General features: G+C 36.3%; 1 protein-coding gene across 2 annotated transcripts in view; it reads left to right on the top strand.

Moving 5' to 3' along the window:
* Positions 1–4,082: 4,082 nt before the first annotated feature.
* LOC134650069 (uncharacterized) overlaps positions 4,083–27,882 on the top strand; it is a 62,334-nt gene continuing 38,534 nt past the window's right edge. The window contains exons 1-2 of one of the 2 annotated variants that reach the window (XM_063504906.1): positions 4,083–4,215; positions 4,407–4,540. In XM_063504906.1, the coding sequence (XP_063360976.1) occupies positions 4,520–4,540 (21 nt within the window). In that variant the 5' untranslated portion in view covers positions 4,083–4,215; positions 4,407–4,519. The other variant, XM_063504898.1, reaches the window with a different exon arrangement.

Genomic DNA, 27,882 nt, shown 5'->3' with positions numbered 1-27,882 from the left:
TTTAATCTATCCCACGACGCAATCGTGTTACAAAACTATTAAATAGATCATAATTAATTGAGAATACCGTGTAAGTATTCCATAATCCGGTAAGTACGTTACAAAACATGTCAGGTAGAACGCGTCGCTCGCGTGATCCGAGTACGTTCCAAAACGTACTACTATTAAATAACTATATGTATCAATATTATCTATATGATACAGTGCAGTACAGGATTTACTTAAATGATTCGTTAAGGAGAAAACTGCGGCCAAGGTCGCTCAGGTGAACTTAGGTACATACTATCGTGTAATGTACGAAAGACCCTTCGGCCGCTAGTATAATATCAGTTTAAAATCAAAAGTAATATTATCAGACAATTCTGTTTTTATAATCTTTGACATACAGCATAGAGAGATTTCAACTCTAGAGTTAGACCAAGATAAATCTGCAACGATTTTGATGGCACACGCCAAACTATCAAAATCGTTGCAGACTTATCTTCGTCTTACTCTAGCCAGATAAACATTGTTACAAGGAGAATAATGTTTGGTGTTGGCTGTGTAAGCAGCATTAGACGAAATTACGTACCTTCGCCTAATACTAATTAAGACGTATTTGTCGTCATAATTATTATAAAGATTATTTGTCAAAAGTAATAGAAACAACAGCAGTCGCATCAACAGCGTAGTTAATTTAACTTATTTTAAGTAAGTACCTTAGTATAGAACATTTTGAATTTTTTAGATCCTCCGCGTCCATTCGGTCTACTAGCAACCTCAAAGCACGTTTAGACCGCGTGTACAGTCAGCAGCAGAAGTTGCTAAGCGGGTCAGGTGTTCAAAATGATCCTGACGCGACTTTATTGTTTAGAGAATAAGAGCGTGTCAAGTTAATTTTGAACACCTCGCCCGCTTAGCAACTTCTGCTGCTGACACCTGCTCGAGGATTTGTAAGGCTGCAGTCACGACATTGTGCTATCCCAGCCGGGGGAAATGACCTTCACCACACACCTCTGTTGCTGCGACACGTGATTGCGGAAGTACATACTAGGTAGGTACATACCGGTTGCAGTTTTATATAACAGAACAGATGAGGTGGGGTAAAAGGAACACTGGGACAAAATAACACTTAAAATAAAATAAAAAACATTTTCATACGGTTCCTCTGGTTTACCCTATAACCGTATCGTTTCACCGTGTCTCTATAACCTCACCTTGTCACCTTGGAACGTCGATTTGTCACATCGCCTGAAATGAAAGTCCTAACCTAAGTAGCTGAAAAATATCCATAGGCGATAGTGATAGCCTTAAATAGCGACAGGTTTACTCAGTCTTACTTTTTTGAAGAGTTGACTAATGTAACTTCAACTTTTGGAATTATAATGGATTTATGCTACAATCAATGTCATTCCGATTTCCTTTAACGCCATAAGCTGTACTCTTTTAGTAGCGAAAGCGTTAACAAATTTGGAATTTTTTTACATTTATGTTTTTGGTGGAAATGGTGGGATACACAAAGTATCATTTAATTAAAATTGTGACTCAGAAAGTTATTAACAAAAAAGATTCCTTGTGCCTTATGTTATTAAACACATCTTTTTTTCGGGAGGGGAGAGGCGGAGAGGTACCTACATGAAAGATTTCCGTTCACTGCATGAATGGCATAGGTACGCGTTGGCGTTAGTAGTACCTACCGAACTTCTTACGTCTTTCTAAATTTCATTCATACGTCTTTCTAAATTTAGCTACTAAGCTGTGACTGGGAGCTACTATGCCCGCGATATGATAAGCTATGTCGCGCGCTCGCGCGACTTGCTTACTTGACAACTTAAAGTACCTAAGCAGTGGCGGATTAACCTAACAGCAGAAAAAGCATATGCTACGGGTAACCTAAGTAATTAGTAATGCCAGCCGCACAAAAGCTTGTAACTTAACGAAGACTTTTTACCAAGATAAGACACGATCGAAAAATAATGATATCTTTCTTACCGTTTATTGTGCATATAGACTGTACTATTCTAAAATAGAATCCTGAGCGTAGTGAGGGATTCAAGTGTTAATGCCCAAGGTGGAAATAATTTTATCTACCATGTGACATATACTGCTTTTCACGTCACCTAAGAGGAAATTATAATGGTTCAATAGTTATTTGTACAACAAGTGATCAAAGTTTGATATTTCTCCGAGTGCTTATTTTGAGTCCCGTGCAAGCGAAAGATTCTATAATAGATTCACGAGCGTAGCGAGTGAATCTAATTTAGAATCTTGAGCGTAGTAAGGGACTCAAAAGCGCACGAGATGTAAATAACTTTGATCTCGTGTAGTACACAACATTTTTCACCTGAGCAGTGAGAACATACCTATTAGACAACTTGAAAAATGTAATCCTTCTTCATCACTTAATACTTGCACTCATGTTTTCTTAAGATATACAAACAATTAAGTTTAATTACCGCAATGGAACACAAAAACAAAACGTAATAATAAATTCCAGTAAAATAATATAGAAATAACAAACATTAACTGACACTTCAATCGACAACTTTATTTGTAAAAAAAATCTTTGTAAAATACGGTCCGAATTGCGGATACGTACTATTTGTCAACTATGGTAGAAATTCTTAAGAGTAAAATAATTAATTTTGCGTGATGATCTGTGTATTTTTTGAGTTCATTATTTTAATTGTACAATAAAATACCTAAAATATAGTATTTTATCAGTTTTTACCAAATCTTAAACTTTATTTTTATTAATTAATTATTAAGAATTCATACTCGTACGTGGTTTGGAACGATGCGGTCTGAAGTTTTTCGGGGGTCTATTATAAACCGTGAATATACCGTTGAATGTCGTTTTAACTTTTTTTGTCTGTTTCTTTTTGCTAACAGTGTAAAAGGGACAGAGATAATAGAACCCAAGTATTTCGAACTTTTATTAGACCCCGCATGTTGAAATGCCATTTGACTATAAAGGTCACTTGAATGTCATTTTGTCTCACTCAGTGAGCAAAATCGCATTTTGCTCACTGTTTTTAAGAATCAAAGTACCCTTGTTCGAGCTGCTGAGGTGAAAAATATTATTTTAACTAAAAAAATAGTATGCAAAAAACTAAAAAAATTGTATGCAGAAAAGTGTCACTTATGAATAAATTATACAAGTTTTCTCAAAAAACGCCAAATGGATTTCTGAAGTGCAGTTTAAAATTCAATTTAAATACTGAAAAGTCACGTATGCTTACCTAGGTACTTCTCCAGTAGCGAGCCCGGCTTCCCACGGTGTAATTACTTTAATGTACCTACATCGATTTCGAGGCAGTTCCATTAATATGAGCCGGCCCAGGTATTAAATCGTGTAACTGCAACGTTTACTTTACACAGCTGAATGGATGTGTCTGTATTAGGTTTAAGGACGACTCACGCTAGACCGGGCCGCGCCCGGGTCGAGGCAGCCAACATGTCATTTTCTATGGCGGCTGATTGCTGGTCACCTGGTGCTTTCCATAGAGCGCCAGAAGCTTCGGCCCGGCTCCGGCCTGGTCTAGCGTGAGTCATCCTTTATGGGAAAATTTATTTGTTTATTTTTATTTAGGTAAACTTTGTTGCACGGAAAAAATGTACAGTGACAAAAAGCGGACTTAACGCCAGTCAACTTTTAGGCCACCCAGAGAACCATACATATTTCGTGCGGAGTATGTAAAGAACCTTAAAGGAAAGGAGGAAAACCTTAAAGGAAGAAAATCTTGAAGGAGTCTGGCTGGATGGCAAATATTCGTTGAAAAACACGGAAATATGAGACACTTGGCAATATTGGCGCACGTGTACGGTAGTCTGTAGGATAGGATCGCACCGTTTTGATAGTTCGGTGCGATAGTGTGGAAGTCCACGCCAGTACGAGCTCCCAGAACCACTCCAAGGTCGCGATTAGGTGCGGTAGTGTGTTACGGCTTTTATATTTTCACCATGTCAGAATAAGCTTGACTAACAATCTTTTGAAATTTTCTATCCATATGGATACGAATATTTGTAAGGGGGTTTGTAAACCCTTACAAAACACCCGCTTAGAATGACCTCTACCGTGGGCGGGCGGATGCCGGCTGGCAGGGCGGGCGCGCGGTCCTAGCGGGCCATGCGGCACTTCCCGTACGACGAGGCCGCGCTTAACCTATATAACGAGTTGTCGCCGCTGAAGCGCTTACTGCCGACCAGCGCCCTCCGCCAACCGTACGCAAAACAGTACGTACTTAAAATAAACTTTTGTAACGTTAATTAAAATTCCGACCCAGCACTGCCAAGGTCGCGTGCGTGCGCTGAAAAGTTACGACACCACGTGATTTGCTTCTGTGCGCATAGATACGTGATCTATTAAGAAAATTGTTGTATGTTTGTGCGGCATTGGTACCTTCTACCACCACCGACCGTTGCAGGCCGCCGCGTACGTCAGTCGACGACGGTCCAGCTCAGTGCGCCCGCGTTGCCACCACCGCCTCCCCACGCCTGCTCACGCGCTGATCGTTGTGACAGTGTCCCCATCGACAACATGACCAATTACATCAGAATCGTAAGTTTACATCATTATATAAATTTAATAATTTGAAACATAAAAATCACATTTAGAGAATTTGCTAATTGTGCAGAATTACCGAAATGTACTAAATATAGTAAATATTTGGAATACTTACAACGCGATCTTCATAAACAGCGTTTTCGACAACATTTGTGCAATATGTTCGCATTATAAATTCATGCGGTTGCAGATGTTATATTCCGTTTAACATTACGAGACACCAGTAAATTGATCCAATAAAAATAATAGTTTATAATTTCGGTTAATGCAGTGTAGTTACATTGTAATGACGTACGTGTGAAATCCCTCAAATTATCTTGAAAGAGTGTGGGAATAGCAGTGATAAATTTTAAATTATCAAGGATCTGGGTTGCCCGATGATACTGCGATATCATTTTAATAAACGTATGGAAATCTCGAAAGTAGGTACGTTGCGAAATATGCGAGCTTACGTTACGCAAAGTTAAGATTAATATTTTGTCTTGTACTGAGCAACAAAACTAATTGATTGTCAACGCGTCAAAATAAAGCATTAACCAGATTGCGATCAGGATAGTAAGCGATCTTTATTGCTCACCCACAGTAGCTACCAGTTTACAGGGCAAGTTGCGACATCTGCATTAACAACTAATCTCACTAGATAACATCCTCACTACTAATATACACAAGACAATCACATAGAATTAAAGCTAATTGATACCTTGATGTAAAACTTACAATGCTCCTTTGTAGGTACTGTTCTTCCAAAGAAAATTCCGTATAAGTACCTAATTAAGTATATCGGACGATCTAGCTACAATGTATCGTTTACAAAATAGGACCTAAACTGGTTATATGGAACAAATTTCTTAATTCGCTTGTCGTGTAAAATGCCACCTTATCGCTGCATTAAGTTCCCCATAAACGTACACTGTTGAAGCAATTACATGACCCAAGTCAATTGTTTAGCAAATCTTAATGCGGACGTGACTAGCGAAGTCAGAAAGACTCATTCGCTTAACATACATTTAAATGGATCTATTTTTAAATTGGAACTTATAGGTATAAATATGTGCCACAATAACAAAATAAACAGATAACTTTGTATGTTATTACAACTTCAAGTGTGTATCTACCTATGCCTACTATATCAATGAGTAATTCGATTTGCCTTCGGAACCTTAGAATAACTGGAATAAAGTCTTTACCACTTGATAATCAAATGCATCAAAAAAAATTTTTTCATTCGGCCAATTAGCGCGTTCTTAGTTATTTGAAATCATCATAATTCACTAAATATCACATGTAACCGGTATTTATTTCACTTTATCAGGTAAACAGACATTAACTTTCATCTTCCACTTGGTTGTAAGCTGCAATCTGTTGAAATCATAAACTTAATGTCTGCAATTTTATTGATTCGCGTTTGTAGATTAGGACGCGGCTACATTCAAGGATTAAGCAAGAACATACAGTTATGTCTACTATTTGACCTGACAACCTGCCATCTTTTATAAATAAAATATGACCAAATACTTAATGTGTCTATTCATCATTAAATTTTTAAATTCAGACATTTTGTTTTATAAATTAAGACTGCGTTAACACCATCTACAAACATAATAAATTTAATTGGAGCTTATAGATCAAGATCATACATAAATAAATTCAAAATAAGTAGGTACATAATGTACATACTTATGGAAGACATGGAAGTGTAGTATTAAGTACTATACCAATAGTAGTACAATAGTATATTTGAGAAAGTATGACATTAGTAATTATAAACGCGATGATGTTATGAATTGAAACCGATAAACGACCAACCTATTTGCGGATAATTTGTATCATTATTAATAGCTTTAGTAAGAGAATTTAATGGTTCGAAATAACAGTTCGCGATTTCCAATAACCAATGTCTTAGAGTTTGTTACAGCGTCACTGGATGTTATATCACTAACACATGCTTCCTTGTTGAGCAAGCTACGTTCATCTCACAATTAATTAAACTTGACTTGATTAGTATAGTACTTCGACCGTGTAACGAGACGTGTGAATTACTATTTTTAATGAGGTGGCGATTGCAATTCATTGTTTGTTATTACGCTTGATGTCCATATTAACAATATTTGCTTTTGTTTTTTTGGTTAGTAAATAATAATGGGGAATTTAACGCGATCAAATACCAATTTAGGGCCACGAAGTCCGACATCTTAGCTTTCAAATTTGGGAATGTAAAGGTATTTTGAGATATATGTACCTACTTAGTTAATTCAAGGCCAAAATGTTTGTGTAATTATTACAAATAATAGGTATATTAACTCTATAAGTGCTCAGTTTTACATTGCAAAGCCAAGCCAGTAAAGTTAATAACAAAAATTAATTCGATAGAAATACCTCTGAACACAAAAAAAACGTCATTAAAATTGCTATTCCAAACCGGTATAAGTGAGCGAGTTCTAAGATATGTAAGGACCTAACAAATAGGTAAATAAAAATCAACCAAAACGAGAACCTTCAATCTTATAAACTTTGGAGTCTTTTAAATAGGACAAGAAAATTAAGTGATCTAGTGGCACGCGTTATTGTGGTATTGGTATTAGCAATACCAATATCTGCCCAATCTCATGGTATTACTGCTGTGCAAAATCTTTGATTGATTTATTACGGCCAAGGGCGTAACGTTATCAAACAATCACGAAGGCATTTCTCACGTTAATTGCAAACAGTTTTGTGTTGTTTCGCACATTACCGAGATGATCAGCCGACGGACTCGTGACCGCGATACGCAAAAAGCGACCTTCGGGACCGCACGCTGTACGGTGAATGACCCATTTTGTAATGATAATCTTTACTATTTTTTTTTAGACTTTTTTACTTAGTTCCGCGCCTTTAATGAGCGAGCAGTTAGTTTGTTTTAACAACAAGTGGCAAAAAGCAATAAGATTTTTTTTAACGATTTAGTTAGAGTTTTTAGGATTTAAAAGTTTCCACAGAACATGATTTCAGTTATTTAAACTTTCACGATTTTTACACATTATTAAATTGTACAGTTGTACGCGATTAAGTCCCGTTGTACAATTTAATAATGATTTCAGTTATTGCAAGATTTTATATTATTAATGGTTGTCGTGATTTTAGTTCTAACTTTTCTAAACAATCACGAAATATATTCATCTGCAAAGTATGCAAAGAGATTACTGTGTTATAGAACTTGGTCCTTAAATATTTAATAGCTAATACTAGCCTGTTACAGTCTACTGTAACACTTAAGGGCTTATTACATCCATACGGCCGCCGGATACGGCCAACGGATCTGACGTCGAATCCGAGCAAAAGTCGTGTTCCGTGACATGAAATATATGAACAGTGTTAACAATATTTGAGATGTAAATAAAATCGAATTGCCAAAACTGTTGCACGAACTATTTTTTTAAATTTCTACTATGCTAATATGGTCCAAAAAGAGTATGCTTTTAAACGATATGGTTTTAGCGAAAGCCCTGTAGATGAAATATGCTAGGTTTAGAGTAGGAACCTACTTAAAGATTTCAAATTTACAACGTCGAGTTAAAACAATAGGTCGTTTTCCTAATGTAAGATAGTAACCGACTAGCAAGAGTTAAACACTCAAATATCGACACGTGGCAATTTCGTATCTACCTTAAACGTCTTAGAACCAAAATGTTATATGCGCCGTCGAAAGTTACCTACGTCCTTACAATCTATATTATTTTGAGCTAAATAATAGGACTTTAATGGTGCGGCTGTAGACGGACAGTTGTGTAAGCCAGCCTAAGTGCTCAAATATTTCGCATTTACGCGGCGAAAAGCGACCATCAAAAAGCTTCTGTATACATAATATGTACTTACACAATACGTAATAATGTATGTATGCAAGATTTATTTCTTTGTGTGTCACACACAAATAAATTTAATTTGTTTAATGATTGATTTCTTTTGCAACAATTAAAAGAAGGCTTAGACAAAAGGGTGAGGAGCACTGTTGTGTATATCATTGTTAATATGAAGTCTTTGTCAAAAAAAAATCTCTGGTAGAAAGGTGGTTTTTTTGATTTTCATGAAATTAAATATAATTTTCTCTATTTAATGATGAATTCACTTATTAAGTCATATGAAGTCTTGTCAATGTTAAGTTGTCGTTATTGTTGTCGCGAGTATCTAAGTCATGTTAAGGTTAGACATACATACGTATGTATATTATAACGAATGTATATTTTTTATAAGGAAATCACACAAGTTTATCCAAATAAAAAAGTAGATTTATAACAAGCTAATCCAAATAAAAAGGTAGATTTGTAACAATAAAATATACCTAGACACCATTACAAATTTTAGGTGTTTGATTTGTTTAAAAATAATTAAAAGGACGCAGGACAAAATAAGTTTGTGTGACGTTGTGTAACAGATGTAGGAGTCAGACTTGTAAACCTTATCGTAGTTTTCTATGTGTATGTTCTGTCTTTTAAGAACTCTAAATATTAGTAAGTAGTAACCAGGTTCACAGCGCGGCGCCATCAATGGCGACCTCACAGCTACGCCGACATAATTGTGAATAGAAGCATTGTGACATATCCTCACTTCCTCTTTTTAACAAGCAGTATACGAGTCAAGGTGAATCTAAATGTGCACTTGTTATATCGCTTTAATGTCGATTCAGACCTTGTCATTGTGCATTTACATAATTATTGCTGGCCTTGTGTCTGATATCACATTTTCTATATAAAATCACGTAATATCGAGATTACGATGAAGCGCACGAAATAATTGTAGAGTCATTGCTACTGTGGCCGGCTCTTTAACACTACTATAATGCGTAAGCGTACTGCCTCACTGATGCGGCGGCTGCGCGGGAGCTCCAACAGTTTGCTACGTGTGGTGGCCGAGAGGCTAGACTGCCCGTTCCAACACCACTGGATGCTGATGCACGTACAGCGGTAGTGTTTGGAATGTGGCAGTCTTTGCTATATTAAATAAGATATTTTTGTGTAATGATTATTATTATTTCTAATTTAATGTGTACTTACTAACATTAGCATATTAAGATTAATTTATATTGTATTACTAACAAATGATATGGGCTTGTACTTGTACTTATGTCTGAAATAAATGATTGAATTGAATTGAATTGAACTACACTCAATAGTAAAGAAAAAGGGTCGCTTACTATAGAAATTCATAAAGTAACCTGTTTTATTGGTGTAAAGATGAAAATCACTTGAGAATTTGTCAAAAGGTCTAAAAAAAATTACGTGCACGCTTAAGGTCAACAGCATTTCATTAATTTTAATTTGCGTAGAGTATCTTAGTAAAATAGAGGACGAATGACTTTGTAATTTAGATTACTTTGTAACAGAGTTTCGTAAAATGGATGAATAATATACTACCTACTTAATGCAGCTATAGATCTGTTGCTTACATACAGCCTTGTATAAAGTTTTACGCGCGAACTTTAATTAATGCCTTATTGTATTCAATTAAGAAACAAATGTTAAAATAAATTATATTAGTTTATTAGTAGTTACACATTTAAGGGCCTATAAATATTGCGGCCAAGTGTACGGTGCTAACGTAGTAAATACGTGTCCTCTTCGATTTACGATCGATTAAATAACTCTAGTCTACTAACAACCAACCAACCGTGCGTTCTTTTAATAATTAGTACTTTTAAATATCTTTACTTGGGGAACTATACTATTGTTTATTTTTGGAAAACGCCAATCGAAACGTAAATAATACGATCACGCGACTTTTCGTTTTCATCTGTCATTTGACATCCGAACGTGACATTTAAAATGTACTGCAGCTGCATTACTGTTGCGACTGTCTGGTGAATGACAGAATGAACGTCGTAATCACGGCAGTAATGTTATCCGAACGTCACCTTTACTTTTCAGTTGACGTTTGTCGATAAACGATTATCATTTTGGCTACCTACGACCCCTGACAAAAATACAGTGAAACAAAAAATACTTGAAATTCATAATTTTCGTTTAAAGCTTGAATAGATTATATTACATAACGGAAAACCGGGCGGGCGGGTGACATAAAAAGGCGTTGCGTCTGCACCTCCACCATGAATGGGCGCTGTCTAGGACGACGCTTACGCATAATACGTAGGTATAACAAATCTTACTTAAGGTGGACCTTTTAATGCTTCTATAACTTATATATATATATAAAGTAATTGTTATTTAACCCCTTGCCGCATACCAAGCCATATTTGTTTACCAAAGTTAGATATTTTTTTTAAGATATTAAATTTAATTATATATCGAAACTACAATACCATTTTTAAAAAGCTAGTTTTCGTGAATCGGAACGTGTTTTTTTTATTTCGGTGGGTAGTCAATTTATTGCAATAATGATGTGGGTAAGTGACAGATGCTCGTTCAGTGCAGTGCGGAGTAAATAGATAAACTTTCCAGCTAAATAACAAGGATACAAAGGTAAGTAATGACACCAAAAAAATATAAATACATAGTTTAAACATCCATTAATACAGGTGATATATGGATTTTGCGATATACGTTGTTTTTGTAATAGTTTTGACCTTGTTCTTGTAAAGGCCAAATTTGGCTTCGTATGCATTCGAGTCATGCAACATGTCCTGTCATATTTGGCTTCCTATGCATTAAGGTGTAATTTATGTTTTCAGATATGGATCCTTCGCGGTTTTATAGAACATCTAAATATGTAAATATTATACCTGGCGATGGTGACGTAAGTGACGATGACATTGCCTCTGAATCGGATAATGATTATGAACCGATATCTATGCGAACGAAAAAAAAAAGACACGTAATTATACCGGATTCAGATTCAGATTTTTCTGATGAAGATGATATCCCTTTAAAAAACTTTCAGACCTCATCTACATCTAAAGTTAAGCAAGGCAAGTCCAAAAAAGAACAAATTGTCTGGAAAAATGAAAAAATGGAACCGTATGAGGAAAAAAAGTTTGAATTTAAAGGTAGCACTGAGTTACCAGCAATAATAGCAGAATTGGAAACACCAGCCGAAATTTTCAAGTTTTTGTTTACAGATGATCTAATTGACTTAATTGTTAACCAATCGAATTTAAAAGCTCTTCAAGATGATATTAACAAGCCAGCGAACATAACAAATGCTGAATTTAAAAAGTTCATAGGCATAATCATATTTATGTCGTGTGTAAAGTTACCTGCAACCAGAATGTACTGGGCAAAATATGTTGGCCAAGCCCAGGTTTACGAGGCCATGACATGTAACAGATTTGAAGCTATCAAAAGGTTCTTACACTTTAACAATAATTGCGACTACATCCGTCTAGGAGCAGATGGTCATGATAAGCTTTTTAAAACGTTTGTTATTGGTCCCTAAGGAAGAGTTTTTAGCAGTAGATGAGCAAATTATCCCTACAAAGTGTCGCCATGAGTTAAAGCAATACAATCCAGCGAAACCACATAAGTGGGGATACAAGAACCAAGTTTTAAGCGGAGTATCAGGTTTCAGTTATGACTTTGATATCTTTGCTGGTGTCCAAAGTAATTCATACCCTGCTGATGCACCTGACCTTGGCGTCAGTTCAAATGTGGTTACTCGACTTACCTCTACGGTTCCTCGACATCTCAATTATAAGGTATGTTTTGACAATTGGTTTAACAGTCCAAAACTTCAAGTATATCTATTTAAAAATGGATTGTTGCCTTTGGGTACTGTACGGCTTAACCGTGTGCCAAACTCAAATATGCCTCCTGAAAAGGAGATGAAAAAACGAGGACGTGGAAGCATGGAGGAAAAGACGGCAATCGTGGATGATGTGAAGTTAAGCTTAGTTTCATGGTTTGACAATAAGACAGTGAATATGCTATCGGCGTACGTGGGAAGCGAACCGACAACAAAAAAAGAACGTTATGTTCGAAAGAAAAAGGAATACCAAGACATAACTTCTCCTCAAGCAGTTGATGTTTACAACCAACACATGGGAGGTGTCGACCTATTAGATTCAATGCTTGGATATTACCGAATTCATCTACGATCTCGTCAATGGTACAAACGGATTTTTTTTCATATGGTCGATATGTGTATGGTTAATGCGTGGTTGTTATGGCGTCGAATCAATGAAGATCAGTATATGGCATTGTTTGATTTCAAACTTGCTGTTGCAGAGCATTTTCTGAAAGTAGGTCAACCTAGTGCAAGAAAAAGAGGCAGACCAGCTAGCATTAACGTAACACCGACATCAAGTCGTCCAGGTACTCCCTCCAGCCTACCCGCGTCTCCTGTTTCGACCAAAAAGTTTCGCAAGACTCCAATGAGATCTCAAGATCTACCCCTCAATGCTGTTAGATGCGATAATATTGACCATTTTCCTATTTGGACGAAAAACACCCGCCTGTTGTGTAAACATTGTGGGAAGTACCGTTCTTTCACAAAGTGCGAGAAATGCTTGGTATATTTATGTTTTAACGATAAACGTAACTGTTTTACCGATTTTCACAAAATATAGTTAACACGATACGATTAAACCTGGCTACATACGAAGCCAAATATGATTAACCAGTGAATTCACTATAATGCATATGAAGCCATATATGGCGTTGCCTTGTAGTTTCTTTATTAATGAATAAAAAAAATCAAAAACTATGTGAAAGTGTTATATATATCCAATAAAGTTATATTTTGCAGAAAATTATTTTTTTATTCAAACCTTTAATAATTCATGCGGTAAGGGGTTAAATAATACATACTTTTGTATTTTATAAATAACATTTTCTTAACTCTCAATAGACGCATCTAACTTCGAATTCGTTGCAGACACGTAATCAATTTGTTTATTTTTTTGGAATCCTTCAAATGTGACTATAGAAAATCTCATCATTTAACAACAAAAAATTATCGAAGCATCTTGTATAGCCCTAGAGTCAGCCGTCAGCCGAGGCGAGGCTGCGCACACTCACACACTCACACATGACTTGCGCCGGCGACGCGACGCGTGCCGGACCGGTCCGCTTCCGCCTTCCGACTGCTGTTACGAGACAATTTATCGTCTCATGTGTGCCTTACGGGCTCCTCGGCGGCATGTGGAGGCTGTGACGCTCTGTTCCTTATGTCGTCGACATATCAAAATAATCATGTGATATGTGAGGTCACGTCAGCTTATTAACAGTAGCCTTGTATATATGAAGTAGGATGGATTGATTATATTATTATGTATTTTAATTATTCTTTTTCCACATGGGGCAAAAGTATCAAAGCATTTGGAAGCGTCGCAATTGACAACTAGCCATTTTTGGGTGTGAGGAAGGTCAGAAAGGCCTTAGACCCCCATGCCAAATTTAATATTATTTTATTTGAAAATCTAGTACAACAATTTTTTTTTGTATAAGTAGGTACATTTTTGTATTGGTTTTGAGATTTAATTATTAATAATTATAAAGACTATACATGAAAACTTAAATTATTAAAAAAAAATTGTTCCTCTAAATTTGTCCATGATTTTAGTTATAAACAAAACATTCAGACGTATTTATGTGAAATGTGACGAGGTCACGTTAGAATTTTCAATCACGTGATAGCAGTCCAAGCAAAATTTATAATTACCGTGCCTTGCTTGTTGTGCATGCTGCCAATCCAATGTGTCATTATGCAATTATTTCAGTTAGGTTAGCTTTACTATCGTTAATACAATGATCTTTTCGGCTCTATCTACTAAAATACTTTTTTGTTCAGTTGCAATTCTTGTATACGTTTCTGTTTAGAATTTAATATTACAGATATTAATGCTTAATTATTTTAATTTGACTCCAAAGTTTTAGATTTAATGGTCCCAGCAAATGAATTAATACAGAAGCTTTTAATTTGCCTATTTAAAGTGTGTAATTAAATTATACAGTCGTGAAGGTTACCAACCACAGTTCAAAACCAATTATGGGACTTTGGTTAAAACAATATTACACATAAATTCGAATCCGGGTACATGAAATCCGCTACCTACAAGTATTGCCCGGAGCTGGCAGAATGCGGAACACTTCATGACGAAATGGCTTTTCCATTTACAAAACAACAACAAACCACAATATGTCTCGGGTTACGATTTATTTATATTATAAGTGGGCGCTTAACTGCATAATTATAACCAGTTTCGGTTTTAAGTTGATGTATTTTATTGATGATTACGTATAACCATTTATTCTTATGTCTTGGTAAATTGTAGGGGGTAGCTACCTATTCACCAAATTTTATCGAAGTCTGACGAAAAAAACGACATCAAAATAAAAATCGGCCTGTTTATATTGTTTTGCGAAGCAATAACATAAATATTCTAAGGCGATTTCGCTATTTAGAATCATTAATTTCAATAAAACGTCATCTCTTTAGGTACTGATGTGATTGATTACGATATTCAAATCTATCATTTTGTCATTGAGCACAATTATAACATAACAATAGTATAGGCGTATGTTCGACCTTCTATCACTTTCTGTACCTACATTAGAGCAATTTTATAATAGATCGAAACTACTTTATAACCGTGTAACAGTTCAAATGATTTTCTAAATATGTAGGAGTGGCCTAATGCAGACGTTAGTTGCATGGCGACGGAACTGGGCGCAACCTACCATTAAGGCTGCTTTGTCTCCAAGGCAGAATGGAAGTGTTTCAAATAACAGTTCCTACAATATCGTTAACCTTTATTTATATGCAAATAAAACATTTAGCGCCTGATGTAAGAGATTATAACTCTGTACTTATTTGTGAGAATTTATATCGCGGAGACCAAAGCCGTGTGACATTTTGTTTTAGGTAAACCCACTGAGTTAGTAGCGAATTGATATTACTGTTTAGTTTTATTTAAATATTCACTTAAAACTAAGTAGGTTAGAATAAACATACCTATTAGTCGCGTTTGAAATGTTTCGCTTGTATTTTAATTTAAAAGGTGTTAAAGATAAAAAAATTGCAATAATTCAAATTGCAAAGTACGTAGGTTAGGCACCTATAGATTTTAAATAACTGTTTACGAAGTTGTTGTAGTGTCTCGTGTCGCGTTACCTGCCTTGTTGATTGAATAAACGAAGGTAGCCTTTATCCTATTTTTTGGTGTTCACTTATCCAATATCACGATCAGCTTACCGCAGTTCACTTCTGAGCCTAATCCCGTCATAAAGCTACGTGGTCTTGATTGATTAGGGCGTCTTATCCTGTGCCGAGCGATCCACTTTACATTGCCACCACATTGTTTTTACCTTTTTAACACTCCATATAGAAATACAGAAGATCGTCGGGCTTCATTGCCCGTGGGAGCGGGACAATGTACTTGCCTTAGCCTTCAGTATGTAGGTGACAATTCCACTTAGCGTGTTTAGTAGGTATGTCACTTCTTACCGCATACTACTATTTTACATAGCTATTATGCAATAATGTCAATGGTGTTTAGGTACCTAAACATAAAATTAATATTTTTTTATTATTTTGCATTTGTTTGTATAAAGTGACTCCTTTTAAGTCCTTCAATCACTCTGTAACTAATATGATCTAATTACCAATAATTATCTTTCAATTAAATCTAAAGAAAGTAAAATGTAGTAATCATCAAAGTAGACTGATTTAGAAACCTATCAACATTAAATACTATAAAATATTTTTTATACCACATCGGTGGAAAACAAGCATACGGGCCGCCTGATGGTAAGCAGTCACCGTAGCCTATGGACGCCTGCAACTCCAGAGGTGTTACATGCGCGTTGCCGACCTTTTTAAAAACCTGTACACTCCTTTTTTGAAGAACCCCATACTGTAGACCCTGTGATGTATTTTATTTTGAGAAATAGGTGGATAATTCTTCTGTTAACAACCTTTGCAAATCTAATATAGTCGAAGACCAGGTCAGTAAACACATTCCGTCAATGCTGTGGTGCTCAATTATTTACATAATATCTGACATTAGTGCGGAAGGTCTTTAACAACTCTGCCTCGCTAGTTAAACAAGATGTCTGTGTAATTTATATATCCTAAGAAGTTAGGTTCTTTTAGTCCGGTAAGGCACTGCAATCGCGTGTCGGCCACATGACCTCCAGCATCATGTAATTTTGTCATTGATCGACGTTGACCGGGTTAATCCATTTTTTAACATATTAACTATTAGACGTTCATAACATATAATTGCTGATCATTTTTACTCTTTATTGTGAAATGGAAATACGATATTTTAACAGAAGTAGGTATACCTATGTTAAAATGATTGTAAGAACAGCACATTTAGTGGAAGCTGTCTATCATTTACATATATTGCACTGGTCACTGGTAAATAGGTATAATACCAGTGCAATGGAGTAGTTATCTAAGTGGTACTTTTTATCTTTATTAATACCTACTTATTTACTCCGTTAGTTAGATTGAAAAAGGAATAATCAGCAATATCTGCATGCATGTCTGATGAATATGGACGAATAATTAATAAACACGCCTCGTTTTTCCTTCATATATGTATTTACTACTTAATAATTACCTACCGACTCTTATTAAACTTTAAGTAGGTCACATACTTCAAATAGTTCATGTGGATGTTCATTTTATAATCCGATATCCGATGTCGGATGATCCTTTGAGAAAAGCATCATCATCAGAATCATTTAGTAGTTCCCCCGAACTGTAAACTCTCAATTCGCCAAAATCGTGCAATTGATTTTAGTCTCTTGACCACCGACTTAATTATTAAGTGTGGATTCATATATATACTCTGGCAAGCCTGCTTTCTCAGTAGAAGGCGACAAATTTGAAAAAGTATCACAATGTTATGTCTGAAATCCTGATAATGTAGCTAAAACAAAACAAAACATAAGTGATTTCTAATTTCGAGTTCCCGTTTGCCTGAAGCTTTAATTTTTTTTCAACATATTTATACTTGACTTTAGTTCCGTTAAATATACAGGGTGCCATCTGAGTCGTGATCAGTAATATGTTTTCTAACTCCATAAACAACGAGCTATTTAATGCCCCTACTCTTACTAAAATCAGACAAGATTTTTTTTTATTTTTTGTTTATTTTTTGTCATTTATTTTTCTTTTATGAGTGGATTTAGGATATTACAATGGCTTATTAAGATATTTCAATTAGTAAATTGAATCGCCTCTTTGAATCGGAACTGTCATTGATATCAATTTTGTCATTTGTCCCAGTTAGAAATAAAATTTACTTAATTTTTCATTTTAAACATCTTACAAAGCTGTTTAAATACCACATTGGTACTTGTAAAAGTAAAATAAATGACAAAAAATAAACAAAAAAAAAATCTTGTCTGATTTTAGTAAGAGTAGGGGCATTAAATTGCTCGTTGTTTATGGAGATAGAAAAACATATAACTGATCACGACTCAAATGGCACCCTGTATAGGTACACAAGCATACATTTCTACTGGTTGATGTAACGATACTATATATCTAAACACAGTCGCTATCACCATCACTTGTAGGTAATTTAGGTACACGTGCAGTGTCTAAAAGCAACTGAACTTCAGTCTACCACCTTGTTTTTATAGTCGTATTTATTATTTTGTCCACTCCAATATATCTGTTGTGCATGTGAAGATAGACACTGTTCTTATTTATTCTATAGGATACATAAATTTATTAAATGTATTCAGGCCTTCTGAGGTCTCGGCTGCCAATAGTAATATTTTATGTCGCAATCCAGGACAAGCAGTTGGGCGCTTACACGTGATACGCAGAGATCCTTGCATTGGTGGCTGTTTTTTAATTTAATCGTATGGCATGCATGATTAGGCAATCAGAGTACAGCTTTGAGGTTGCTAAGCCAGGCAACTACGTCGGGTGTCAGGGCATCCAGATCCTCAGCTGGGCCAGGATAGGAGTGAAGAGGGCAGCGCCGTAATATGTGCTCAGTGGTTTGTTCTTCTTCGCCGCACTCGCAGAGGGGAGATTCCTTCCAACCCCACTTATATTGGAAATAATTACAGCGGCCGTGACCTGTTCTCATCCTATTTAGACGGCACCAGATCTTACGAGGTAGGTGAAACCCTTTTGGTTTTCTCGTCGGGTCTGAAAGATAGGGTGTGTCTTTTCCAGCCGTAGCAGTAGAGATTGGTGGCTGTCGTAATGTCTGAGACATTTGTTAGGTAAATGTCGTAATTATTCGACTGTCTTGTTAACGTAAGATGCTGTGGAATTGTTTCGGTAACGTACAATCTAATTTCCATTAGTTTACCTCAGTGTATACTCTGTATGTATATACATATGCATATTTAAAATATTATCTTGATATCGAGAGAACTACATATGTCCATTACTAGTAAGTAGAATGTACCTGGGGATTTGGAACAATAACATGAAACATGCTGGCTACTGTTATGTTGAGTCGACTGATTTATTTGCAAATTTCAACGTCGTGAATGTTGTTGATCATGTATCATGTTGTACCATACAAATAATTAATCCTACCTATTCTGCTTTACCCTCATATATTATACCTCTATCTAACTCGCCGCTTAGTAAAACAAATGCAAAACTTGTATAGTTATTTGTTTTACACTATTTGGTGCCACGTTGTTGTTTAACCCCTCGTACTATTTACATTAATATCCGAAGAAACAAATGATCCAAAATTGAACCGAAATAAAAACAAGCTTAGCATGTGGTTTGAAAAGTGGAATCTTGAGCGTTGCGAGGGTTTCAAGGCACAAGGGTTAATCAAACTTTGTTACCGTGTGAAACAAAAAAAAATGCACCACACCGACGCGAGGAAAATAGTAACTGTAAAATATCAAAGCAAATCGATTCTAAATGAATGTTATTATTTAATGATTTTAGATTAAACAAATACACGTAGTAAAAAAAACATTTAAAATTTAAAAGTCAATTCTACCAGCAAACATAAGAAAACAACTCAAAATTTGCATTTGATTACTTTGCCTCACATGTGAATAAAATGCAAAAGTTTTTGAACAATCAAGAGAGCCTTTACCAACTATAGTGGTGAAAAACTTATTATGTATTACGTTTACAAAACATCAAATATATGGGTATACTATAAGGTCAATACGGACAATACGGGTAAGTGTGGCTGGCCTTCAAATTGGGCCTGTTTACACATTGATTAGTGTTTAGATAAAATAGGGTTAAAAATAGCTATGAGTGCAATAATTTCTATATTTACCCTGAAATAGATTAGTTAGTCGTAGAATCTAAATTGTACATTTATGAATACATCAATATTATTAATTTATTATTTGTAGAGCACTGTATGTATAAGTGTATATGAAGAGATAAAAATGGTAGGTATACTTAGTAATTAGGGCGAGCGAAGCGAGCCCTATTACTATTCGACAAACTATGCATTCTTGTGGTACACTTTACTGAAAAACTATCGCACTTATAGGTTTGAAATTTAACATAGTAATTTAAATTCATGTCTAGATGTGTTATCAAACATAAAAATATCATTTTATAAACCTAAAAATATAAAATAAAGGAATAACACTTTGTATTACTACTAGCGCCATCTATTAGAAATATTATGAATTAAAATTCGTGCTAATGTACTATGTGCTAACAACGATAAATACAAAAAAGCGGCCAAGTGCGAGTCGGACTCGCCCATGAAGGGTTCCGTATTTAGGCGATTTATGACGTATTAAAAAAAAACTACTTACTAGATCTCGTTCAAACCAATTTTCGGTGGAAGTTTACATGGTAATGTACATCATATATTTTTTTTAGTTTTATCATTCTCTTATTTTAGAAGTTACAGGGGGGGGGGGCACACATTTTACCACTTTGGAAGTGTCTCTCGCGCAAACTATTCAGTTTAGAAAAAAATGATATTAGAAACCTCAATATCATTTTTGAAGACCTATATAGATACCCCACACGTATGGGTTTGATGAAAAAAAAAATTTTTGAGTTTCAGTTCGAAGTATGGGGAACCCCAAAAATGTATTGTTTTTTTTTCTATTTTTGTGTGAAAATCTTAATGCGGTTCACAGAATACATCTACTTACCAAGTTTCAACAGTATAGTTCGTATAGTTTCGGAGAAAAGTGGCTGTGACATACGGACGGACAGACAGACGGACAGACAGACAGACAGACAGACATGACGAATCTATAAGGGTTCCGTTTTTTGCCATTTGGCTACGGAACCCTAAAAAGGGTTAAAATTTTAGATTCTGACCCATCTCGCTTCGCTCGGTTTGATTCCCAATTTAGCAATTAAGTTTCTCTGAATATTGGAACATTCAATCTTGCTGTATATTTGTCGCAGTCGGATCGTATAATCCGCCGTATTACATTACGGCTAGCCGTTTTACAAATCAGGGGCGTTTTGAAATGCGGCGGTTCGACGATTAGCCGGATTGAATACGGCTGAATGAAAATCCGCCGGAATGTATTCGGCGCCATACGTTCTTCAACACGGCTAGCCGTAATGTAATACAGCGAGTCATTAGCCGCCGCTTTGACAGTTTTTAGTTCCCATTTTTAACACTCTAGGCGCTGCCTGACATAACAACAACAAACTATGAAAAACGCTGGGGTGTCCATCAAATCTGGAGTTCGTCAGACTGTTTCTTTTCAAGAAACATTTTCTTCGCAACTTAACTAGACGGAGCCCCGCTTCGCGGGGCCCCTATTTCTGAGCGGTTTGCCCTTCGGGCATCTAAAGCTACCTAACGAACCTAACCTACCTACCTATTGATTTAGTGAGACGTCCATGAAAACATTACACTTTGGGGAAAAAAGCGTAGGTAGGTAAGTAGGTTAGGTTCGTTAGGTAGAGAAGCCCGAAGGGCAAACCGCCCAGAAATAGGAGCCCCGCTTGCGGGGCTCCGTCTATTTAAGTTGTGAAGGAAATGTTTTGGAAAAGAAATACATGTAGTGCGGTGGTACCATGGTAAAAATAAATTAAATTGCAATCATTGTCAAACTCCGGTTACGTAGGCGACCGAAAGAACTGGTCACTCTACAATCTAAATAGTAGATACGATGCGGCTAAACGTAGGCCGCCTTATTGAAGAACGTATCGCAATGACAATCCGGCTAATCGTCGAACCGCCGTATTTCAAAACGCCCCTGTTTTGTAAAACGGCTAGCCGTAATGTAATACGGCGGATTATACGATCTGACTACGACATATTCACTGCGGAGGTCAAATTACTCGTATGTTCTGTCCTGTGACGCCGATGAACTGATCAGTTATGTTGTGTTAGCAAATTTAAATCGGGTATTTTCAGTTCGAGAAACAATTTTAGTGTTACTATTGCTAGGAACTGCCATAATTATAAATAAAGATAAGCATAACTAAGCATATAGATAACTTGTATGGAAACTGCACGCCGACTGCACGCCAATTGCAACGTCGGCGTGCTGTTCAACAAAATGACCCAGAACCCTGACAGTACCTAGTGGAACTCAGGTTTGGTGCAACATAGGCACACGCTGTTTTAGTAATTCGACACGTCTTGATGAGCACTTGGGAGAGCAGTACGGTAGAGCTGAGCTGATGCTGAACCCTGGCTGTACCTAGCGGAACTCAGGTTTGGTGCAACATAGACACACACTGGGTTGGACATCCGACTCGTCATGATGATCACTTGGTAGAGCAGTACCCAAGATAGAGCTGATGCTGAACCCTGGCAGTACCTAGTGGAGCTCGGGTTTAATACAACATATGCACACGTTGTTTTGGTCATCCGACTCGTCTTGATGAGCACTTAGGAGAGTAGTACCCAAGATTGAGCTGATGCTGAACCCTGGCTGTACCTAGTGGAACTCAGGTTTGGTGCAACATAGGCACATGCTGTTTTAGTCATTCGACACGTCTTGATGGGCATTTGGGAGAGCAGTACCCAAGATAGAGCTGATGAGCTGATGCTAAACCCTGGCTGTACCTAGTAGAACTCAGGTTTGGTGCAACATAGATACACGCTGTTTTGGACATCCGACTCGTCAGAATGAGCACTTGGGAGAGCAGTACCCCAGATGCTGAACCCTGGCAGTACCTATTGGAACTCAGGTTTGGTGCAACATAGGCAAACGCTGTTTTGGTCCTCCGAATAGTTTTTTTTGAGCACTTGGGAGATACCCAAAATAGAGCTGTAGCTGAACCCTGGCAGTATTTAGTGGAACTCAGGTTTGTTGCAATATAGGCACACGATGTTTTGGTCATCTCACTCGTCTTGATGAGCACTTAGGAGAGTAGTACCCAAGATAGAGCTGATGCTGAACCCTGACAGTACCTAGTGGAGCTCGGGTTTGGTGCAACATAGACACACGCTGTTTTGGACATCCGACTCGTCTTTAAGAGCACTTAGGAGATACTCACGATAGAGCTGAAGCTGAATCCTGGCAGTATTTAGTGGAACTCACGTTTGTTGCAACATATAGGCACACGCTGTTTTGGTCATCTCACTCGTCTTGATAAGTTTGATAAGTAATAATAAGTTTATGTGCGGAGCAGCATTATTACCGCCAATAGGTGTGCAGACGGGATAGTTTTACGCTCAATTGTGTGGTGTGGACGCATTAATAAATTCAAGGACATTGGCTCGCTGACCCAACATTATGTAGGAAAGCCAGTTGGCTTCGCAGTTGGCAGTCGTACTACGCAAACATATATTCTCTATTGACGTATGGTGTCATATACTGGGGTAATTCCGTAGATGTGCAGTCAACATTTATTTTGCAAAAGAGGTGCATAAGAACTATCTATCGTATGAACTACAGACAATCACTGCAAAATGTTTTCAGGGACAAAGGTTTTCTAACCTTAACTGGCATATATATATACGAACTCTGTAAATTTCTTAAGAGCAACAAGAATTATTTTACAACATTAGCTTCCCTCCGCGACAACCTTCGCTCTCAATATAAGTATAACTTAAAACTGCCTCTAGTCAATAATAAAACTTACGATAAAAGCACATATATTACTGCCATTCGCGCCTTTAATCAGCTTCCAGACGAATTAAAAATGTTAGATGACACAGAGTTTATGCGTAGTTTAAAAAAATGGCTTATAAAGAATGAATTCTATTCTCTCAAGGATTTCTTTGAATTATATTAATATCAATAATTCATACATGCTATGTATGTGTACAATAGTTATGTGTTTCTTAGTTTTAAGTTAGTTTTAAGTGTGCATTGTATACCCGAGTTGGGTTACCGTTGAAACTCACATGTAACTACTATTTAACACCTCTGTAACACGGTTGTACAATAAAGATCTATCTATCTATCTATCTATCTATCTATCTATCTATCTATCTTCCTTACAAAAAATAAGCGCTTATGAAATTGTATATTACGTGTGGATGGTATTGGAAATTTGATTTAGTCGTTTGGACGCGTTTTTAATGGACAAAGTAAAAGTTGTAACAGACAAGCGTACCGGACAGCGACCGGGGTCCAATTGGTAGATATATTTCTTTCTTGCTCTCACTTATAGCTGCGGTCCTTAACGGACTTATTACGTACCCACTCGATCGAACATGGAACAAGCCCCGGACTGCATTCAAAGTCGCGGTCCGGTACGTTTAGGTAAAAAAACTCCGCGAGCCCTTACAAAGCTCTGCTTTTTGCTAGTTTTATTTCCGTACCACTTCGTATGTTGTATGAATCCCTAGCTAGCTGCATTGATATTGTTTGTGCACTATGACAAGGTACGAAGTTGCACATAAATCAAATACCTTCAATGTAAATAATTATTTTGTAGGTATTGTCTAAGATCAATTAGACAAATGCTACCGATATAATTATACCTCTGAACATTTCTAAGAGCCTCGGGCTCAAATCACTGTACTTAGTTCACTATATCCGGTAGAGTTAATTGTCCTTGACTTTGATTATAATCCACAACCTCTAAACAATATAGGTAAGTACTTAACAAAGGTGGTATCTTATTGTTTCTTTTTGCAAATTTAATTACTTTAAAGCAACCCCATATGTATATGGTCCAAATTAGTTTGAAGGTTGCGGTATGACGTTTGTCAAATCTCTGCTCTAGTTTGAGTGCTGATGAATAATAGGTGAAGCTAATTTGCGAATTTAATTACATGTGATTACACAGAAACATGTTGAGAGTGATGCAACAATGTATGAGGCTTATTGTTTAGTTAATGTACTAATATATTATATCTATAGATAGTGGACCTACTTAAAAACTGTTATGTTAATTTATTAGTTAAAATATTACATAGTTATTTGTTTTCAGTATCAATAGTAGAGTATATTTTAGACCGCTGGCTAGAGAAAAGTATGACACAGCTGCAGCGGAGAATTAGGTATGCTGATTTAGATACAACTAATTATGAACAAAAAACTTCATGAATATATGGGAGTTGTTTACAATCAAGTTTTATTTGTGTATTTCATCCAAAAATAACTGCATACTTAATTCTTATTACTTTTATTAGGCGTCTCTAATGGCCCTCTCAGATTGAATCTCAAATCCTTTTTGTTTTATGTCATTAGCGATATACAAATGACTATAATGTTGGTCCAAGATGTTAACTAGTACAATGTCCAGCGAGTTGTGTTGTGTCACTCTGTCGCAACGTTAGTTCACACTTGATTTGGTTTCAGTGCACGCGCGCGCGTGATTCGCAGCTTGTTGTTTCCATGTACTTTGCATTCTGAGACGCGATACCAATCTTATCTTTGTCCCCGTATCGCACTATAGTAAAATATATTCAAATTTGGATGGTATACTCATATCCCCAAATGCATCAGAATTAAATAGGTTCTGTTTTAAGATTTCGGTTGTAGAACGAGCCAATAGGTATGCAATATGATACTACGAATACATAGTAAAAGTATAAGATAAAGTTCGAAGATGTATAAATATTAATTCGGAAACAACTATTTTCAATATATTATAACGATCAAATCATTGGGTATATATGCCAGCTATCAGTTTATCAGAAGTTTCGTTTATACGTTTTCAGTCAATAAGTCCTATAGAACTTTTCTGTTCAGTTCAGAGTTAAGTAAGTACTAGATTATAAGTACAAGGTTATACAACTATTGTTATTCTCTTCATACGCATTGGGTTTGCGCGAATGTTACTCAGTTATTTAACATCGATACAATCTAAGCGTGATTACGATCGAGCTTTGATCGATGCAAGAATATAGTTTATATTGTTTTAAATATGTATGAGGTGCGTTGCGTTAGCGGAAAGCGGTAGCCAGGAGTAATGTCAAAGAGATGTAGCGCTCTGGCTAGAACCAAGTGGAATTTCACAACTGTAGTTTTAACATTGCTTGCTTAATGTCTTTTGTGCGTCGAGATGTAGGCATCAAACAATGCTGGACACGTAATGTAAATTCAATGCAAGTTTGCCAAGTTAGCTTTTAAGTCCGACCTATCGTAATGGGTAGTATAGTAGTCCAGTCTGCGTAACTACTATTGATGGCACAGTGTTATTACTAATAGCAGTGGTTCGATCACTTTAATTAACGACTGTTAGCCAATTAAGAGGGGCGTAATAAAATCATACAAATGACGTCCAAACAATTATGCAAAAGTACCAACGAAAAGTAAACAATCGGATATATTTATATGTACCTTAATTACTTACCGTTTATTTAAGAAAACATCTTACGTCACATGACATCCTACTGGTCTCAAAATTCCACTGTGCATGTAAGTAGTTGTTGTTACAGTTCGGTTTTATCGCCCCCGCAGTTTCATCAATACCTTGCTAAACTTCCTAGACGGTTTAAACTTGACGCTGCACTTACCTTACCAGCCGTTTGTCGTGTTGCATATTTAAAGGGTTTCTTAATGTTTCTGGCGCAAATTAAACACGGACCATAAATACTTACAGAGAAACAGTAATTATGAAATCATTTTCCGACACTATCAGATCACAGGCGCTGGCTAATAACCCCTACCCCGTTTTAAATATAGTGTATTAAAGTTAATAGAATTTACGAAGGTAATATATATTAACGTATTAATTTTTGAGTACGGGCTGGTCACAAGCAATAACAATGGCACGGCACAATTTTTTTGGTCTTGTAAGTTCATTTCATATTTTATAGCCTTTATTTTAGAGCCTTTTTGTCACGCTTGCTCACGCAGGTTTAGTGAGAGAAATAGGTAGCAAAAAAATCCCGAGGGTAATAGTGGTAATATTTTTTAATTACATATGTCACTAAGTAAGATGAACTAATAATATATATTATGTATAGTTTTAGACATTTCGTGTGACCATTGTAAAATTATCGACAAGTACCTACAAGAGGTTCGTAATGGGTCAAAGAGTAACAACCATTTTTCTTGATTTTAAGTAATTTAAAATTCCACGCTTTGCTCATAACTCCTTATTTATCAGTTGTTAGGCAGGATATTTATAAGTGTGAAAATGAAAACCAGAATCAGATTTGCATAACTAAATCAATTGCGTATGCACAGACGGGCGGTCGGTCGGTCCTTGTACTTATACTTGCGTACCGAGTCTTTATGTAGGGCTTATTACGAAACCTCTAGGACAAATTGCTAGTCGCGTGAACTTACCATTATCGTTTTGTAAACGATTTAATTGAAAGCTAGTCTATGGGATCGTTTTATCTCAATGGTTTTTAAAATTTTTGTTAATTGTTAAGAGTTATTTTGTTGGCTTTTTAATTATACCGTCATAGATTAGGTTATGAATTCAGATATGAAACATAGAAATGCTTCTATGCTACTGAAACATGTATCAACCTTTTAATTACTTAAATCATTTTTCCCATCAATACTGTATTAAGTGCCCGTTGTAATTTATCAGGCTTTATCAATATTAAAATTATCAGTGAAATCAATTAGGTTAGGTACTCTTTGTGAACTGTCAGACGACGAGTAGGTACCTAGTAGGTGTAATAATTTACAATACGTACCTATACAGAAAGTTCAATTCCTCGTTCCTTGTAAAGTAAATCGCCCGTGTGCAATGTGCATTCATTGCACACACGTGCTCATATCAGTCGAGCTAGGGTTCATACATATGCCGTGCAGACCTTAGCCGAGGTCAGCTCAAGTTCAGACACTTGTTTTGGTCCAAACCAGTCCGACATGTGAACAGGTTCGTTACGTAACGTTTCCGCGGTTTCACTCGTGTGTGAAACTTATTGGCGGGATGTATGTGGCTACCGTGACTGCTGAAAAAGTGAAAGGATATGGGATGGGAACAACTATATTCCCTTCAGAGTTTCGGAAGGGCAAAAGATGGATAAGAGGCAACATAGCATTGTTAAAAAAAAATTACCCGTTGGTAATATTTTTTGTCCACAAAAGCGATTAGCAAAAAAAATTGCACGAGTTGTCCCAAAAAACTTAAGTAACTATTTATAATAT

The sequence above is a fragment of the Cydia amplana genome, chromosome 1 (assembly GCF_948474715.1).
Source record: "Cydia amplana chromosome 1, ilCydAmpl1.1, whole genome shotgun sequence".
NCBI classification, from domain to species: domain Eukaryota; kingdom Metazoa; phylum Arthropoda; class Insecta; order Lepidoptera; family Tortricidae; genus Cydia; species Cydia amplana.
This window is presented reverse-complemented; position numbering and strand designations above follow the sequence as displayed.